At 63.3% G+C, this 19,153-nt stretch overlaps 1 protein-coding gene across 1 annotated transcript; it reads left to right on the forward strand.

Moving 5' to 3' along the window:
* Positions 6,288–18,158, forward strand: FBXL16 (F-box and leucine rich repeat protein 16). Its single transcript, XM_021086882.1, has 6 exons — positions 6,288–6,616; positions 12,999–13,639; positions 14,893–15,401; positions 15,715–15,799; positions 16,104–16,167; positions 16,412–18,158. Exons 2-6 carry the CDS (start codon positions 13,013–13,015, stop codon positions 16,558–16,560), a joined length of 1,434 nt encoding a protein of 477 aa, XP_020942541.1. The 5' UTR covers positions 6,288–6,616; positions 12,999–13,012; the 3' UTR covers positions 16,561–18,158.

A 19,153-nucleotide genomic window follows, 5' to 3' on the forward strand; every position in this document is an offset into this window, starting at 1 on the left:
GCGCATCAGAAACAAATCCGACTAGGAACCATGAGGTTGCGGGTTCGATCCCTGGCCTCACTCAGTGGGTTAAGGATCTGGCATGGCCGTGAGCTGTGGTGTAGGTCACAGACGAGGCTCGGACCTGGCATGGCTGTGGCTGTGGCTGGCAGCAACAGCTCCAACTGGACCCCTAGCCTGGAAATCTCCATATGCTGCAGGTGCAGCCCTAAAAAGACCAAGAAAAAGAAAAAAAAAAAAAAAAGGAAATTCTGGGGCAGTCCCTGGCAGTCTAGTGTTTAGATATTGGTGCTTTCACCGCTGTGGCTTGAGTTCAATCCTTGGTCTGGAAACTGAGATCCCACATCAAGCCACTGCTCACTGTGGTCAAAGAAAAGCAAAACAACCTAGAGGTCATTAGGTTCAGAGACATAAGCCAGTCATTGGCGGCGTGTGGAGAAGGGAACGGGGGCTTGACAAGAGCGAAGCCATTTTGCTGCCTCCGTCCATCTCAGTGAACTAAAGGTGATTCATACGAGGGCTCTGAGAAAAACAAAGTCAGTAGGACTTGAGAAACTCCGGGCCCGACTGTTCTAAAGAAATCCAACAATAGCTAGATTGTACTCGAGGTTAATCCTTAAAGTCACAATACAAGGCCTTCTGTGCCGCTGTACATCTCCCTGGACCCTGCATGTAACTATAGGTTCATGTAGCACATTAGACATGGAAGCAAGCCCTGTAAATGCATCTCCCCCTTTCTGCTCGGGATCCGTGATTGGGAAGCGATTCCCCGGGGACCCGCCGGTGTGACAAAGCGGCTTTCCATCTTCCTCGAGTATCCTCTGAGGTGACTTCTGGGAATTTGACAACCTCATAAAAGGACAAGTGTGATAAGACCGTACTCATATGAAATACCTAAAAGAGCCAAATTCACAGAGAGAAAGTAGATGGAAGGTTGCCCGTAGCCAGGGAACAGGGAGTTAGTGCTTGATGGGGACAGGGGACAGGGTTTCAGATGAAAATGTTCCGGGGAGATGGTGGTGACAACTATACAGCAGCGCGAACGTGCATAAGACTCCCGCAGACTTAGCGATGGGTAAGATGCTAAGTTTTATGCATATTTTACCCAATTAAAAAGTTTAGGGCGTTCCACAGAGTTCCCGTTGTGGCTCAGTAGTTAACGAATCCGACTAGGAACCATGAGGTTGCAGGTTCCATCCCTGGCCTCACTCAACGGGTTGAGGATCCGGCATTGCCATGAGCTTCGGTGTAGGTTGCAGATGCAGCTCCGATCCTGCGTGGCTGTGGCTGTGGTGTAGGCTGGCGGCTACAGCTCTGATTGGACCCCTAGCCTGGGAACCTCCATATGCCACGGGTGTGGTCCTAAAAAGACATTAAAAAAAAAAAATTTAGGCGTTCCCATTGTGGTGCAGCAGAAACAAATCCAATTAGTATCCATGAGGATGCAGGTTCGATCCCTGACCTCGTTCCCTGGGCCGGGGATCCAGTGTTGCTGAGAGATGTGGCGAAGTTTGGAGACATGGCTCGGATCCCACGTGGCTGTGGCTGTGGTGTAGGCTGGCAGCTGCACCTCCAATTTGACCCCTAGCCTGAGAACCTCCATATGCCTCAGGTGCGGCCCTAAAAAGCAAAAAAAAAAAAAAAAAAAAAATAGAAGGGGTTACACGGGACCTGGCCCTGGGCACAGAGGAGACAAAAGAGGGTCCAGTAGAAGGGAGAGGGCACCCCAGCTGCCACAGCTGCCCTTGACGAGACGGCAGGTCCATTTCTAGCAGGTCACTAGGGCCGGGATGGCCTTGCTCCAGGCGCCCTCTGGTGCCAGTGTGAGGAGTCAGCCTCAGCCTCAGTCAGCCTGGGGCCTCCAGCTCCCGGGCCTCCCCCACCCCCTCCCTCTCCCCCGGAGGATAGGCCAGTACCCACAGGTGCCTGGAAGCGGTCCCTGGACGGTGACCTGGTCTGGAATGGACATATGTCTGGCCTGAGCTGGCCGCTCAACACCAGGCTTCTCCTGCCTCCTGCCCCAGCTGCTGCTCCAAGGGACCCTGCAGAAGACCAGACAGGGGCTGCTTCTCCTCACAGCTCCTGGCCCCACCCAGGCAACCAGTGTCATCAGCCATCGGAAGTCTGCTGCCCCCAAGACAGAGAGACCAGAAGGCCCTGCTCAGCCCCCACTGCCGTGCGTGCGGGAGCAGACGTGCCACAGGAGCTTGGTAAATCTTGGTGAATTTGAGGGATGACACCCCAAACCTCAGGTGACCCTCCCCACGAGGTCTGTGCTCAATTTGTTCTTGTTTTTGCTTTTGAGGGCCGCACCTGTGGCATAGGGAGGTTCCCAGGCTAGGGGTCTCATTGGAGCTTCAGCTGCCAGCCTACACACAGCCACAGCAACACGGGATCCGAGCTGTGTCTGCGACTCACACCACAGCTCACGGCAACGCCGGGTCCTTAACCCACTGAGCGAGGCCGGGGATCAAACCTGCAACCTCAGGGTTCCTCCTCGGATTCGTTTCCGCGGCGCCACAACGGGAACTCCTTTTTTCTTCTGTGCTCAATTTGGAGCCTCCTTCGCGTGCCCCCAGCTCCAGACCCGCAGTGCCCTGACCCCCCAAATGGGCCTCTCTTCATCGTCACTCAAAACCTAGGTCCTGGCGGGGGGACTGGAGCAGACCCAGAAGAGCCTGCCCCCTCACCCCAGGAGCACGCATGGCATGACCAAGGCGCTGCTGGGCCAGCCCAGGGCCCGGGGGAGCAGCACAAAGGCAGGGGAGGCTGGTAGGGGCCGAGGGATGGGAGAGGGCCCCAGGTTTGGCAGGAGCTTAGGGCAAACCAGGGCCCAGAAGGGTGGCCACTGGGAGGCAGGGCTTGGCTTTGATGGGACAGGGAGCAAAGCTCTGAGGAAAGGATGAGAGAGCCCAGAAAGAGGGTCGAATTCTCCCAGTCGCCCGAGACCTCCCACACAGGCTCCCGTTTCAGCAAAAGCACTCGGAGGGAGAACGTGGGCTGAGCGGAGGCCACCTGGACCCATGCAGCCCGGGCCTCTGGAATGTGCTGCTCCAGCTGGCCCAGCGCAGGGTGCTGCACCCCTTAGACAGGCTGCGGACAGGGGATGATGGGGGCAGTTCCCACAACTGAGAGCCAAGGGATGCCAGGAAGCTGCCAGAACCTGGGCCGCCCAGTGACATGCCCCAATGGTGCCCACCATGAACACTGGCCTGGAGTGCTCCTGACCTAGGGCGCCTCGGGGAGCTGGAGCGCCAGCCCTCCTAGAAACCCCATCAGGGAGACGGCCATCTCCGCCAACTCTTCTGGGCAACCTGAGCAACCTCTGCTTCCCTTCACCTGTACCGCCCCCACCCCCAGACGGAATCTGGCCTCCCTGCCTAGGAGCCCAAGTTCCCTCCCTTTGATGAGAAATCCACCTGCCCCCCCCCCACCTTGCATCTTCTCCAGGAGCCAAAAATGCAGCTGCAGATTGATTTGCAGTTGAGCTAAAAATAACTAGCAGGCTCCAGCCAGGACCTGGGAAAATATCCCATTGCTAGGAGACGACCGTCACTGGGAGACCGCCATTGCTAGGCAACAGGGTTGCTGTGGCAACAGCTGGGCCCTGAGTCATCCTCAGCCCTGGCCCTTCCGCCCCTCCCTGCCCCTGGTGAGTGGGGCCTGGGTCCCAGAGGAGGGAAGGCAGGGAGCCGAAGGTGGAAGCAGCAGAGAAGCCGGCTGCCCACTGCCCACCACCCACGGCTGCCCGGCCACCCCACGCTGCGAGGTTCTCACACCCGTGACCAGCCTGCCCCACATGGACATGGTCCCGGGCGCTCTTGGGGCTCCTGCAGAAGCAGAAGCATCGAGGGGTACAGGGTCCATCTGTAGGAAGCAGGAAGCTTCCGAGCCTAATCCCTAGGGGCACGGGGCTCTCACCCCTGTGCTACAACAGCATCTTTTTTTTTTTTTTTTTTTTTTGTATTTTTTAGGGCCATATCTGCGGTATATGCAGGTTCCCAGGCTAGGGATCCAATTGGAGCTGCAGCTACCGGCGTACCCCACAGCCGCAGCATCGCAGGATTGGAGCCGCATCTGCGACCTACATCACAGCTCATGGCAACGCCAGATCCTTAACCCACTGAGCGAGGCCAGGGATCGAACTCGCTACTTCATTGTTCCTAGTCGGATTCGTTTTCACTGCGCCACGATGGGAAGTCCTGCGCTAGGACCTTCAGGACAACCCCTTGGACACCAGGCTCATTTTCCAGGAGGGGAACGACTTGTCTGAGGCCCCACCCAAGGAGGGAGGATTTGGGCCCAGGCATGTGTGGGGCTTGAGGGCACTCGTATCACCCCAGAACCTCCCAAGAAAGGCCTGAGGACCTCCTGTGAGGAGCCCCCGGGAATTTCAGAGCCACTGCCCCAGGCCTCAAGAGCCAGGAGGGGTGACGCGATGGAAGCAGCCGCATCCCCGGCTGTGGCAGCAGCTCCCTCCCCTCTAGCTCTGCAAGGTCTCGGGACCGGAGGCGCCAGCAGCCTTTGGTCCCCGCCTCCTCAGGTCCCCAGGGCTGGAAACCCCCAGCTGCCTGGACTGGGGAGACCGCCCCCCTGACTTGGCATCCAGTCAAGGGGATGCTCCAGGTGAGGGGGTGCCTCAGGTGAGAGGGCACTTCAGGTGAGGGGGCTCCGGGTGAAGGGGACTCCAAGAGATGGACTATTCCAGGAGAGGGACATGGCCCCCTCCTGACTCTAGAGGGTGGCTAGCATGGCTGCAGCTCCAGGAGCAAGGGGTGCAGGGGCCAGGGGACAGGGGACAGGCGCAGGGCAAGGCTGTGGGCCGGCAGTGCCAGAGACTCGGGGCTTTGCAGGCTGTAGCAGAGAGGGGGGAGCCCTGGGAGCACAGGGTCGGCATCTGCACTCTGAAGTGGCGCCTCGGCACCTGGGAGGACAGCTGGGGGCAGAGGGGAAGAGGCAAGCGGGGCTCCCAGGTGTCCCAGAGGCCCCCCAGCGCGTTTCCCATCCCCCGAGCAAGCGCTCTTCACGCATATTCTCCCAAGGCAGGCGGCCCCTCTGGTCCCTTTGAGAGCACGACTTGCCCTCTGCCTTGGGGCCCCGGCACCTGCTGAGGAGCAAGCGCCCCGAAAGGTGCAAAGGGAAACCCTGCCTACCCGTCAGGGCACGGTCCACAGACGGGGTCCAGCCCCCCCACCCCCACTGGGCCCCTCTTCCCGTCAAAACGTCGCAAACACGAGCTGCTTTCAGGTTCCATTAAGACTCTCAGGGCAGCCGCCTCAGCCTTGAGACGCGCTCCCTGACGGGAAGACCCCACTTAGCGCTCCCCACACCTGGCTCCTCTGCCATCTCTGCTCCCAGGGGACCCCAGGATGGGCCACTATTAGCCTCTGTCCTCTGCCCTGAGCCTGCTGGGAGGCCAGACGGAGCTCTCCAGACCCTCCCGCCACGCCGCACCCCACCCTCCCTCCCAGCCTGTCCCTACAAAGCCGCCACCACCGGGGCCTCCAGTCCATTCCAGGAGGAACCCGCGGGGCTCCTCAGGACCTTTGGCGCCGCCCCCTTCCCGGACAGCTTCCTCTGTCCTCTCATCCTTGGGGGCTCAGCTCAAGTGTCATGTCCTCGGTAGCCTCACGACTGCCGCCACCCTCGAGGGTCACCATCAAGTGGCCCTCTTGGACTTTTCGTCGCACTCGTCACTCTGAAATAACCAACTGGTCACTTGTTTCTAGGCTCCGCGGGCGTGCCACGGAGGGAGGTTCCCGGGCCAGTCCTCCCGCAGGGGCGCGGGAGATGCCAGGGCCGTTAAGGGGGGCCTGGCCGCCCGCTCGGCAGCGGGGGGGCCGGGAGGGGGAGGGTCAGGCCCGGGAGTCCTCTTGGCTCTGCAGGAACCAGGGTGCCCACCGCTCCGCACAGGCAGCGCTCGCTCGCTCCAGGCCCGCTCTCGCTCCGGGCGCCCAGCCCTTCCCCCGCCCCCCTCCCTGTCCCGCCCTCCGCGGCTCTCCTGTCCCCTCTCTGCCCCTCCTCGCCGTGCGCCCGGGTTTGTTATTGTGCGGGCGCCCGTGGCGAGGGGCACCCGGGGGCGTGCAGGCTGGCGCGTGCCCGCGGGCGCCGCGGCGGGAGCGCGCCGGAGGGCGCGGCGGGGCGGGGCTCGGCATCCTCGGCGCCCCCACCCGGGCTCGCCCACCCGATTGGCTACTGGCGCCGGGAGCGCGCGAGGGCGCGGCGCGTAAGGCCGGGCGGGGGGCGCGCGCGGCGCCGCCGGCGGCCGCGGAGGAGCGCAGGGAGGAGGGCGGAGGAGGAGCGCGGGGAGGAGGGCGAGGGGAGGGAGGAGGCGCCCGCCGGCTCCCTGCAAAGCGGCCTTATTTATCTGGGCACAGCCTCAGCCTCCCCGGTGGGAGGCTCGGGGCAGCCGATCCTCTCCCACCGGGGAGCTCCTCTCGGGGCGCGGCCGAAGGGGCCGGCCAGGCCGGGGCGCGGGGCGCGGGGAGCGGCCGGGCCCTGCGGGCCAGGCCAGCACCTCGGCCGCCTCCCCGCTTTGCCGGTGCCCATGCCGGGCTCCCCATGACGGGAGGACGGCCGGCGGACAGCGTGGCATGAGCCAGGAGCCCGGGCCGAGGTAAGGTGTGTGTGCCGGGCCAGGCTATAGGGCGGGGAGGGGGCCAGGCCACAACACCCGGGAGGCCACAAAGAGGAGGAGGCGGGGAGGGGGCTCGGGACAGTACTGCTGCCGCCTCCTCCGAAGGGCTTACGTTACGTAACCGCAGCCCCTTCCCTGGCTGCTGCAGCTGGGCCTCCAGCCCTGCCAGGCCTTCCCACAGCCCTTCGGCCCAGTGGCTGGCCTGGTGGAGCCCCGATCCCCATGGCAACTGGACCAAGGCTGTGGGTCGGTGCCACCTGACTGTGGGGTCCCCCTGTGGAAGCCGAATGGCAGGCCCCCAGCTGGGCTGCCTGGGTGAGGTCCTGGAGCCCTCTGCTCCCCATCCCCGCACCATGAGCACCACAGGGGCTTGTGAGGCAGGTGTTGGATACAGTTACACTCCAGGAGGAGCCTGTGAACCTGTGGCCCGGTCCTGACCTGCCCCTGGATGGCAGGATGTGGGGAAGGGAGGGGGCTGGCCATGGGCCTGCTTTTGGAGGAGCAGTCGGGCCCTGGCCAAGGCTGAAGGGCCCCGGGAGGAGGACTGGGCACCTGAGATGGGCTGGGTGAGTCCTGTTCTTCCGGGGGTGTGAGTGGGTGGGGAGAGTCCCCCAGCCAGGACCCCGGAAGGAGAGATGGCCTCGTCGCTGGAGCCTCAGGGAGCCCACAGCCCCGTGGCTACTCCCCCAGCCCCTCCTGGCCTCTCCAAGGAAGCCTTCCGTCCGTGGAGGTAGCAGATGGCTGAGGCCGCTTCACCTGCTGCCTCCCAGGGCCCACTGGCCAGGTCAGGGTCAGCTCAAGACCTCTCTCCCAGCAGGCTCCTTGGGGGCTACTGGAGAGCAGCCTTGAAGAAGAAGGCCTAGGCTGGGTGAGGACCCTGAGAGGTCTGGGGTCCCGCAGGCCAGGGCAGAGGCCCGATGGAGACCCGTTGGCCCGGCAGGAGGTGGCCATGGGGCTGGACCACGAGCTCTGGGAGAAGGGAATTCACAGCCCGCTGCAAACATGCGCAGCGCAGGAGGCCTGCGCTGGGGGGGGGGGGTCCTCAGGACTCATCGGCCTGGTGCCTGCTGCCACCTCTGTCACCCCTCACCTTGGGCCAGGCCTAGGGGCATCTCTAACGCTGGGCACGTTCACGGGTCAGATACCACCCTCCTGCTCACACCCACTTGCAGGGCACTTGAGCAAGTCTCGTCTCCCACTGATCAGAAGGAAACCAGTGAGCCCCCAGGTCGGGGGAGCTGGGACACTTGAGCTGGGACACTTGAGCTGGGCCTGGCCTCAGGGAGGCTGCACTGCAGAGAGGGGGAGGCAGCTCACCCAGAGGTCGAGGAAGGGGGTCCTTGGCTGGCACTGCCGGCTGTCCACCGCCCCTGTCCGTCCTGTCCTACAGGTGGGCTGGCTGCCGTTTCCCAGAGGGCTGGCCTGGGGAGAGAGAGGAGCTGTTGGCCAAGGAAGCTCTATGCGATAAGTGGGTGGCCCAGGAGGAGCCTCAGCCAGGCCGCCTGCAGACCCTGTGTGCCACCCCCCCAGCAGCGTTTGAGGCAGGACCCTAAGCGGCCTAGGCTGGGAGCTCAGGTCCTTCAGAGCAGAGGCCAAAATGAGGACTGCAGCCCCAGAGCCACTCCCCAAGGCACCCAGTCCCTCGGGGGGCTGAGCGGCCCCGAGTTGACCACAGGGCTTGGGCTGCTGGAGCAGCACCTCAGCTCGCTCAAGGCCCACGTGCTCCCTTCCCAGAGCCCCCATGCATGGGTGGGACAGCCTGTACCCCGGAAGAGCTGGGGGCGGGAGGGGAGCGCGGCTTCTGGGACATGTGCAAGGTGGCACGGATGTGGATGCGTCTGAGTCACGGGGCTTGTCATGGAGTTTGTCAGCCTGTGCTGTGTCCCCAGTCCCAAGCAACCCGTTGTCACCGCAGCCCACCTGACTCTACAGCCCTCAGTGTGCAGGGGGCACTGGTCAGTGTGGGCCCTCCCGGGCCAGCCCCCTAGGCACACGGCGTGAGCTGTAGGTGGCAGGGATGGGGGAAAGAGACCTTGCAGCTGAGGGCCATGAGGGTGGGGGCGCCCCGGGCGTGAGCTGAGGAAGTGTCCCAGTGCCCCATACGCAGCCCGCAGGAGAGCAGGGGCATGCCAGGGAGCATGCTGGGCGAGACCCCCGCCCCAGTGCCCGAAGGCACAAGGTCTGAAGCAGAACACGGTAGAGAAAGTAGGCAGCAGCCAGCTAGTGGGTCCCAGCGTTGCCCCTGGACAACCATGCCTGGCCCGAGTCTTGAGAGTCAGACAGAGACGGGGGCCTTGGGGTCAAACCTCAGCTGTGCGCAGCTTCGGAAAGTTTCCTCTCAGCCTTGCTGTCCTCACTTATGCTCAGACAGTGTGGGAAGGGCTGAGACCGGCAGTGGGCGGGGTGGGGGGGTTGCTGTGCTGGGAAGAGCCGAGCAGGACCCTGTCTCCCTGTCCCCTTCCCCCTGGGCCCAGCCAGACTGTGGGGAAGAGCCAGCCAGCTTCCTTAACCCTGAAGCTCTCAAGGGGGGACCCAGCTGCAAAGGAGACAGAGCTGCCCTCCCTCCAGAGGTCTGAATAAGGCAAGGCCCACCCAAGCCCCAGGGTCTTGGGAGCCTCCTGATTGTCTCTGGCACCAACCCTCCCCTTCCCTGTGGACACTGGCCTGTCACAACCAGGCCTGACAGGTTGAACCACAGCTCTTCCAGTGACTGTCCTCCACCCCCCTGGCAGCTGCACCCCTTTTTGCGTGACCCTGATAAAGGGACTGCCCTTCTTCATTCCTTCGGCAAGCACTCAGAGGCCACTGAGCCATCATGCAAGGAGTCCCCAGCTAAGGAGAGGCAGTCAGGTAGAAAGTGGCGATAAGCCACGTGATGGCAGACACTCTGGAGGTCCTGGCTCAGCGCTGGGGGTCCCACAGGGAGAGGCAGGGGCGGTGCTCACCCCGAAGGGTGGAAGAGGAGGACTTGGCAGGGGTGGGGTGCAGGGAGGCCTCCTGATCCAGCAGGGGGACCAGCATATGCCCAAGCAGAGAGGGCAGAGGGAGGAGGAATGCAGGACTGGAGGTCTGGCCCGGCTGGGTGAGAGCTGGCAAAGGGCCAGAAGTGAGGCTGGAAAGTGGACCTGCTGGGTCTTGGGGCCTGGTGACCTGACCCGCAGAAGAGGCAGCTCCTTAGGAAGCCCCAGCATGACGATGTGCAGACTGTTGGCCTCGAAGCCCCGTAGGCGCCCCCAGGACCCCATCACGTCCCCCAGGTCTACTTTGGCCCCCATGCAGCACATGAGTCTGCTGGAGAAACAGAGGCTATGGCTCGCTCTTCCAAGCCACACGCTAATCCGGCTCTGGCTCGGGCTGATGAGGACACAGCAGCTATCATCTCCCTCCTCCCCCTGGGGAGGACCCAAGGACCTTGAGTTCCTGCAGCCTCTCCCAGAGGACCCATCCCCCAGAATCCACTCAACAGAGATATAACATGCCAGGGCTTTAGGCTGAAAATAGTGCAAACCTCGCCTTTTCTTTCTTTCTTTTTTTCCTCTTTTCCTGGTGCTTATCCCCACAGGGGGAAGTAGTCCCCAGTGGTCAGGCTAGCTGCCTCTGCCCCATCCTGGGAGGAAGGTCCCCGCAGGGCCTCCTAGCCCCCTTGGGTGCAGTCACAGGTATCAGGAAAGTGGGAGGGCCTGCAGTCCATCTGGCTGTGGGTGGGGCCAGAGCCAGGAAGAGGGGCCCTGGTCCCAGCCCCCCAGGGACCTCTAGAGCAACTGGCAGGAAGACCCATGTCCCGTGTGAGCCTTCTCCCAAAGACCAGACCCCCCAGGCCAAGTGTCATTGTCTCTGGTTTTGAGCTAAAGAGCCAGGGCTCAGGCTGCATCCAGGGGGCTGGAGGAGGAGGAGCAGCTGGAGCCCAGGAAGACCCAGGATGAGGCCGGGATCAGCAGGGCTGCCTCTGTGGGAAGGCAGCTCCAGCCAAGGATGGCGAGTGGGGGCTGGGCACGCTGCCAGGTAGCTCTCGTGCCTTCTGGCCCAGGATGGACGTGTGGGACCAGGGCAGGCAGGCGGCCTCTGACACTCCCCGCAGGCTGCCAAGGGCCATGCTTGGCACAGCTCTCGCTCCCGGGGTCTCTTCCGTGGGGCAGCTGACCTTGAGCCCTGGATGGGACTGTGGGTGGAAACGTGAGCTCCGGTGGGGGCCGGGAAAGGAGCCCTGCAGATGTCCGGGGCATACACGTGACCCCCCCGCCTCTGGCACTCCACGTGCACAGTCACAGGCTGGGGGATTTTCAACCTAAATCGGCACTGCTCGAGTTATTTCTCCCCTGGTGCCGCCTCCGCCGCCGCCTCCTCCGGATCTTAGCCGAGCGGGCGTCTCCTCCTTCCCCCCGTCCCCAGCTTCCAGGGCCCCTCCCTGCTGAGCTGGGTGTGCCAGGCAGCCCTGCTCCGCACCCCACCCTGCCGCTGTCCGTGGTGGAGCGGCCTGGCCTGGCCTGGCCTCCGAGCCGGCGGGAGGCGGTGGGAGTGGCGCTGTCCATGGTGCTGCCGCCGGGAGTCAGGCCGGCCGCGCCTTTTCTGCCGGAAGCAGGCTGCCTAGCTCTGGGGACCCAGAAGGGACTCAGGCTGGGGGTGCCCCTCTCTACCCAGCACAGCTCACAGGAAGGAGCTGTCCGGACAGCCTCTGCCCTGGCGCCAGGAGTGGGAACGGGCTTCACCTGTTCCTCCACAAGAATGCTGCTCCCAGGGTGGTCCCGCCCAGGCACTGGCCTGAAGGGCTCTGGCACAGCCCTCATGTCAGGCCACCCCGCCCCACACTGTGGGCAAACCGTGAGCCCAGGTTCCTAATCTGAAAACGGTGGAAACAACCGTGCTTCCCCCTGCGCCCTTGCCCGTGCCCAGGCCGCTGTGAGGCTGAAATACAGTGACCCCGGTGGACAGTCAGACAGTGAGGCTGCTGCTCTCAGGTTCTGAGCCACAGGGGAGGGGCAGTAAGCAGGAGCCCCCGCTGGGGAGGGAGGCCCCGGGGGGGAGTGCCAGCCTGGAGGTTCATGGGCGCCAGGGCAGCAAGGCCTTTGGACCCGAAGCTGAGCTGGCAGCCACGAGGGCCGCGTGTCCCAGCAAGATCCTGGGGCCCAGCCCAGGATGCATCCCTCCCCAGACAGGGAGTGCCCGCAGGCGCTGTCCTGTCAGGGCCTGGAAGCCGGTGGAGGGCGCCATGCTGGGATGGGCAGGGCAGCGCCCCCCGCCCTCCCGGGAGATCCTGTCCTCTCTGTTCAGGGAGGCCTGGCTCAGCGCGGGCTGAGCTCCGCTCTCAGTCCTTCCCACACGCTGTCCCGCGCGGTGGCGCCGTCCCTGCCCACGCTTTCAAGTGAGGTGGGTGAGGCCGGGAGAAGGGACAGGCTCCCTGGGCCATGTGGCCAGGGTGTACATGACTTCCCGGCCGAATGGGACCTGGGATGGGCCGGCAACCAGAACGTGGGACCGATGGCGGCACGGGGAGGGCCCGCTGCCCCCGCTCTCCGGTTGTCTGTGCCCCGTGCCCTCTGCCGGCCGTTTACAGCCTCTGAGGCCTGAGGAGGGGAACCGGGGGTGGCTTCGGCCCCAGGCGGTGGGCAGCTCCCCACACATAGTCATCCGCAGCCAGCGCTGTGTCCCGGTCTTGGCTCCGCCATTTCCCATGACCTCAGGCAAGCAATTCGTGCTGCCTTGGCCGTGATTTCTGCATCTGTACAATGGGTACAGTCCTCAGAGCATCATGCTCTGTGGGCTGAGAGGACTAAAGAGATGGGCTGTGTGCAGGGCTCACTGTGCTGGCATCACGGTGGGCACCCTGGGAAGACGCTGCCCTTTCTTTGAGCAGATTCTGAGCCACAGAACCTCCTGCAGCCACTGAGACTCTCAGGGGCTGGTGTGCGAGTCTCAGACAGGGTACTGGGACCACTCCACTGGTACCCCATGGAGGAGAGGCCAGAGAATGCCTCGAATCCCCTGTTCCCCAGCCCCCGCCCAGCAGAGGCAGGCCTGGCAGGCACTGGAGGTGGGCAGCAAAGGTGAAGGGAGCAGTCACGGGTGAGTCTGTCTCCCTCCGCCTCTGTTCTGTCACCCGTCTCATGGGAGTCACAGTCCCTAGGTGTCGCAAAGCTCTGTGAGTGGGTGGAGGCTGAGCTCAGTGCATACAGCAGGTGCTCAGGGAGAGTCGTGGTCATGAGCAGCCCTGCCTTCCTGCAGCTGCTCAGTCGGGGAGGGAGGGGCTTGTGCTCAGATCGTGCCTGTTGCGGGAATGGCATGGGAGGGGGCGCGCAGGGACGGAAAGGAGCCCGGCTCTGCCCTGGCAGCAAACTCACGCCCTCTCCCTGGGCCTTGTCTGCAGACCAAGTGAGGAAGATGTCGAGCCCGGGCGTCGGCGGCGACCCCAAGCCTCCATGCCTGCCTCGCAACGGCCTAGTGAAGCTGCCGGGCCAGCCCAACGGCCTGGGCGCAGCCAGCATCACCAAGGGCACGCCAGCTGCCAAGAACCGCCCCTGCCAGCCGCCCCCGCCCACCCTGGCTGTCCCGCCAGCCCGGGCTGCTCTGGCCGGGGGCCTGTGCCCCCCGGCGGGGCTCCCCCTCGGGGGACCAGCCTCAGCCCCAGTGCCTGGGCCCCCAGCGGAGCGGCCGCCCCTGGCCACAGACGAAAAGATCCTCAATGGCCTCTTCTGGTACTTCTCGGCCTGCGAGAAGTGTGTGCTGGCTCAGGTGTGCAAAGCCTGGAGGCGTGTGCTGTACCAGCCCAAGTTCTGGGCCGGCCTCACGCCCGTGCTGCACGCCAAGGAGCTGTACACAGTGCTGCCCGGAGGTGAGAAGGAGTTCGTGAACCTGCAGGGCTTCGCGGCACGTGGCTTCGAGGGCTTCTGCCTGGTTGGCGTCTCTGACCTGGACATCTGTGAGTTCATTGACAACTATGCCCTCTCCAAGAAAGGTGTCAAGGCCATGAGCCTCAAGCGCTCCACCATCACTGATGCTGGCCTGGAGGTGCGCCCTGCCACTGGCCCGGAAGGGGCAGGGATGGGGGGCAGGGCCAGGCAGCATGTGGGGGGCCTGGAGCACGGGCAGCAAAGCAGCCGGCGGGAGGGGGGGGTGCGCGATGCCCTGCGGAGGAGGGTCATTCTGGGGTGGGGGGAGCAGGCCTGGCTATGCACTTTGGGGGACCCAGGCCAAAACGAAAATCCAGGCCCCTTGTTTAAAGATGACTAAGAATTTCAAGACGGCAACAGCAAAGCAGCCCAATAAATGTGAGGCCCCGCATGCCTGCAAGGCCCACCTTGGGTAGGGAGGAGGCTGGAGGAGGCCGCAGGAGCAGCTTTGCAAACGGCCTCTTCCCCAGGACCTGGACTCTAATCATCAAGACGTTAACACCAATGGCTCTGAGCACCTGCTCCAGCCAAGCCCAGGGCCCCCGGGTCCCCTGTGCCCAGCCTCCTCTTTTATTTTTTTGTCTTTTTTAGGGCCACACCCATGGCATACGGAGGTTCCCGGGCTAGGGGTCAAATCGAAGATGTAGCCTCCGGCCGGCCTCCACCACAGCCACAGCCACGTGGGATCCGAGCCGTGTCTGCGACCCACACCACAGTTCATGGCAACGCCGGATCCTTAACCCACTGCGCGAGGCCAGGAATCCAAGAAGCGTCCTCATGGATGCCAGTCAGATTCATTTGCACTGAGACAGGACAGGAACCCCCCAGCCTCTTTCATCATGTTGTTCAGGGGTAACAAACACACTGTCAAGGAGTTCCCGTCGTGGCGCAGTGGTTAACGAACCTGACTAGGAACCATGAGGTTGCGGGTTCGGTCCCTGCCCTTGCTCAGTGGGTTAAGGATCTGGCGTTGCTGTGAGCTGTGGTGTAGGTTGCAGACGCGGCTCAGTTCCCGCATTGCTGTGGCTCTGGCGTAGGCCAGTGGCTACAGCTCCGATTAGACCCCTAGCCTGGGAACCCTCCATATGCCATGGGAGCGGCCCAAAGAAATGGCAAAAAGACAAAAAACAAACAAACAAACAAACAAAAACAAACACACTGTCAAGCGCACTTGTCAGAGTAAAGCTTGTTACACCATCTACGCTTTCAAGAACACAGCCTTCTGCCCCTCAGTGGGCTTCTTCCGCCCCCTCTCCTACCATCCCGACCCCGCCCCGCAGGGAGGGGCACCCCTGGGGAGACGGCGCTAGGCTTGCGCGCGGTGGGGAGGGAGGGGCTCCTGACTCCCCTCCCCCCCCCCCCCGCCCGCAGGTGATGCTGGAGCAGATGCAGGGCGTGGTGCGCCTAGAGCTGTCAGGCTGCAACGACTTCACTGAGGCTGGCCTGTGGTCCAGCCTGAGTGCCCGCATCACCTCGCTGAGCGTAAGCGACTGCATCAACGTGGCCGACGACGCCATCGCAGCCATCTCGCAGCTGCTGCCCAACCTGGCCGAGCTGAGCCTGCAGGCCTACCACGTGACAGACACAGCGCTGGCCTACTTCACGGCGCGCCAGGGCCACAGCACACACACCCTGCGCCTGCTCTCCTGCTGGGAGATCACCAACCACGGCGTGGTCAACGTGGTGCACAGTCTGCCCAACCTCACGGCGCTCAGCCTCTCAGGCTGCTCCAAGGTCACCGACGACGGCGTCGAGCTCGTGGCCGAGAACCTGCGCAAGCTCCGAAGCCTCGACCTCTCTTGGTGCCCCCGCATCACCGACATGGCGCTCGAGTACGTGGCCTGCGACCTGCACCGCCTGGAGGAGCTCGTGCTGGACAGGTGCGCACGTCCCCCACCCCGGGGCCACGGAGGCCGGGGCCAGGCGAGGCCAGCCGCATCTCTTGGCAGAGAGCCTCGGCTAGTGCACGAGCCTGTGACCAGGCGTGGGATGCGGCGGGGGGAGCCCGGGGCCCAGGAACAGGGCGGCCTCGCGCGCCCGGAACAGGAGTGGGGCGGCGCTGTGTCCTCCCAGAAGGGGCCAGGTAGGGGTGGAGCCTGGCCGGGGCGGAGCTGCGGGAAGGGCGGGGCCGAAGCGGAGGGGCGGAGCGAAGTGTTTTGAAGGTTGGGCAGCCCGGCTCTGTTGCATCCGCAGGTGTGTACGCATCACGGACACTGGCCTCAGCTATTTGTCCACCATGTCGTCCCTCCGCAGCCTCTACCTGCGATGGTGCTGCCAGGTACCAGGCCTCCGCGCCTCCGGAGACCCGGGAGTAGGCAGGGGAGGTGGGGGGGAGCGGGGAAAGCCGCCACGCGGAAAGGACGCTGACCCGCACCCGGCCCACTCAGATCCTGTAAGGAAATCCGGGACCCCTCCACACACGCACTGGCCGACGTAAGCGCAACGCGTGGTGTCCCCAGGGCCCCCGCTGACTCATTGGCGAGCGGAGACACCACCCCCCGCCCCCTGTGTACTGGCCCCAGGCGTGCGGGTCCCTTAGGGCTCGAACAGAAATAGTTAACGCGCTCCGCCCTCCCGCTCAGGTGCAGGACTTCGGGCTGAAGCACCTCCTGGCCATGAGGAGTTTGCGTCTCCTGTCTCTGGCAGGTGAGACCCCCCTCCGCCCGCCCCCCTGCATAGTGAGCACCCACCCCCACCTAGCCCGACCGCGCCAGCCCCGCCGCGTGCCCTGTGCCAATCCGTACCTGGGGCTGACTCGCCGTGTCCCGGGTCCCAGTCAGAGGGCGGAAACGCCGGGCAACCGGTAGCCCTGCCGCGCCCCGCCCTCGGAGCCCTCGGAGCACTCGGGCCGCGCCCACTCAGCCGCCGCCGCCTCTCCCGCCCGCCGCAGGCTGCCCTCTGTTGACCGCCACCGGGCTGTCGGGCCTGGTGCAGCTGCAGGAGCTGGAGGAGCTGGAGCTGACCAACTGCCCCGGGGCCACGCCCGAGCTCTTCAAGTACTTCTCGCAGCACCTGCCCCGCTGCCTCGTCGTCGAGTAGCGCGGGGCCTCCCCGCCCCTCGGCCCCTCGCTCTCCTCCCGGCCCCGCCCCGAGCAGGGAGGGCGGCGGGCGGGCCAGCCCCGCGCACGCACGCACGCACGCTCGGGGACTCTGTGCATGCCCCTCGCGCCCGCACTGCACGCCCGCCCTCCGCCAACGCGACAGCCGCCTCCATCGTTCGCCCGCCCCCTGGGGGCGGGGGGCTGGGGCTCGGTCCTGGGGGCGCTTTGAGCTCGCCAGCCGGCCGCCGTGATCGCCGTCCCCGCCACACCCCGCTCTGTCTCCCCGCCGCCCCCCCACCCGGGCAGGGCCCAAGGGGGTTGAGGGGAGCTGGGTCCCCCAGGACACAGGGGCCCGGAAGAGCCCCCTGGGCTTCCCGCATCTCCCCCTGCACCGCGCCTGGAGCCCTCGGAGGAGTGCGAGGGGAAACAGGCCGCCGCCAAAGCCATGGCCCGCCCAGGAGCCCAAGTCCCAGCCAGCCTTCCCCCACCTCATGCCAGCCTGATCCCAGCGACCTCGCCTCTTACTTGCCGCCATGTGAGACCAGCCCTGCTCGCCCCACCCCCACCCCAGGCCTCAGGCCCTTGGGTCCTGGCTCGGCTAGGGCAGAACTGGACTAGGAGAGGGGCTGGCAGCTGACAACACAATCATCGACATTAGCCGCAACCCAGGGGTGGTGCGGCTACCGGGAGAGACCTGAAGCGGGTAGTCAGCCTCAGGGCCTCCGGGCCTTGGGAGCCTTCTTGGGTGGACCCCGCCCCACAAGCCCTGTAGCCAGCCCGGCCCGGGCCCCTCAGCACCACCCTCCATCCCGGGCAGGTCTCTGTCAGGTGGAAGCTGGAAAGGGGGCCCCAGCCAGCGACTCTGATCTTCCAGTGGCCAGCACACCCTCACCACCCAGGGGGAGGGAGGGCTCCTTTCCAGCCACGCCCCCCTCCCCAGCTTCCCAAATCTCTACCTGCCCACAGGGGCTCACCGTGTTCTGCCCAATCCCAAGACACTGGGAGGTCCTGGGGGTGCTGGCACATCTTGGCAATTGCTGAGGAGGGGGCTGGGACCCCTTTCCATCCCAACCTTGAGCCCCAGGATATCCAGCACCCATAGCCAATCTTGGGACACACCCTCCCCCCCATCTGGTTGGAAGAGAGTAAGCAGTTTCCAGAGAGCCAGACAGAGAGAGAGAGAGAAAGAGAGAGAGAAAGAGCGAGCGAGAGCTGCTGTTGAAAAGAAACAGTTCAACAGCCCAAAGATTTCCCTGCCCTTGGAGTGCTGGTCAGAGGCTCCAGGGCTGCGGTGGTCAGGAGCCAGTTTCTGCAGCCCCTCCTCCCCACAGCTCCCTAGTGGGGAGGGGCAGCTGTCCATTTGTCCAAAGTATTAATGCAACTGAAGCTGTGATATTTCCAACGATTGTAGGAGGAAAAATTAGGGGGAGAGAGGAAAACAAAACCAACCCCTAAAACCATTTTCTTATTGTACATAACGACCTCATTCTCCTGTATATGCGGAAGATATAACCTTATATTTGGTAAGTGTTTCTTGTGCTATTTTATCACGTGACCTGTTTATAAAAATATATATTAAAAAAAGTTGTAAAAACACGTCTGACTTGTTTGGAGGTCATCAGATCATGCTGGGGGAAGGTGTACCTCTCCTGTGTGACCCGAGTCTGAGTATGTGTGCAGCTCTCAGTGCATCCATTACTGGTTCTTTCAACAAAGAGGCAGAGGCTGGTCACACTGTGCCAGGCAGGAAACCCAGCTGGGACCAGCACAGAAGGTCCCTGACCTCTCATTGCTTAAATCGCTAAAATCATTACACATCGTATTCGCCCAAAATATTTAGGATCCTGCCCATCCTTCCAGAAGGGCAAAAATGAGCCCTGTTTGGGAGTTCCTTTGTGGCACAGCAGGTCAAGGATACAGAGTTTGTTGCTGCAGCAGCTTTAGTTGCTGCTGTCAGGTGGGTTTGATCCCTGGCCTGGGAACTTTCACATGCCCTGTTTCATGCAGAGGGTCACGAAGGTTAAGAAAGGTCAGAGGGGAGTTCCCGTTGTGGCACAGCGGAATCGAATCTGACTGGTATTCGTGAGGACGTGTGTTCAATCCCTGGCCTCGCTCAGCAGGTTAAGGATCTGGTGTTGCTGTAAGCTGCGGTGTAGATTGCAAACACTGCTCCCATCCCGCATTGCTGTGGCTGTGGTGTAGGCTGGCAGCTACAGCACCAATTCAACCCCTAGCCTGGGAACCTCCATATGCCCCAGGTGTGGTCCTAAGCAAAACAAAACAAAACAAAACAAAAGATTCGCAGGAAGGGTCGGGGAGTTCCTGTTGTGCCCCAGCGGGTTAAGAACCTAACACGGTGTCCATGAAGATGCAGGTTCAAACCTTGGCCCTGCTCAGGGGGTTAAGGATTTGGCTTAGGCCTGCAGCTGTAGCTCCGATTCCACTCCTAACCCAGGAACTTTCACATGTCCCAGGTGCGGCCTTAAAACAAACCAAAAAGGGGTCAAGGATGTCTTAAAAACTCACAGTGCAGCTAGGAGAGATGGGGACTCATACCCAGGAGAGAAAAGGAGGCTCTGGGAGGATCACTG

This window comes from Sus scrofa, chromosome 3, assembly GCF_000003025.6.
Source record: "Sus scrofa isolate TJ Tabasco breed Duroc chromosome 3, Sscrofa11.1, whole genome shotgun sequence".
NCBI classification, from domain to species: Eukaryota; Metazoa; Chordata; class Mammalia; order Artiodactyla; family Suidae; genus Sus; species Sus scrofa.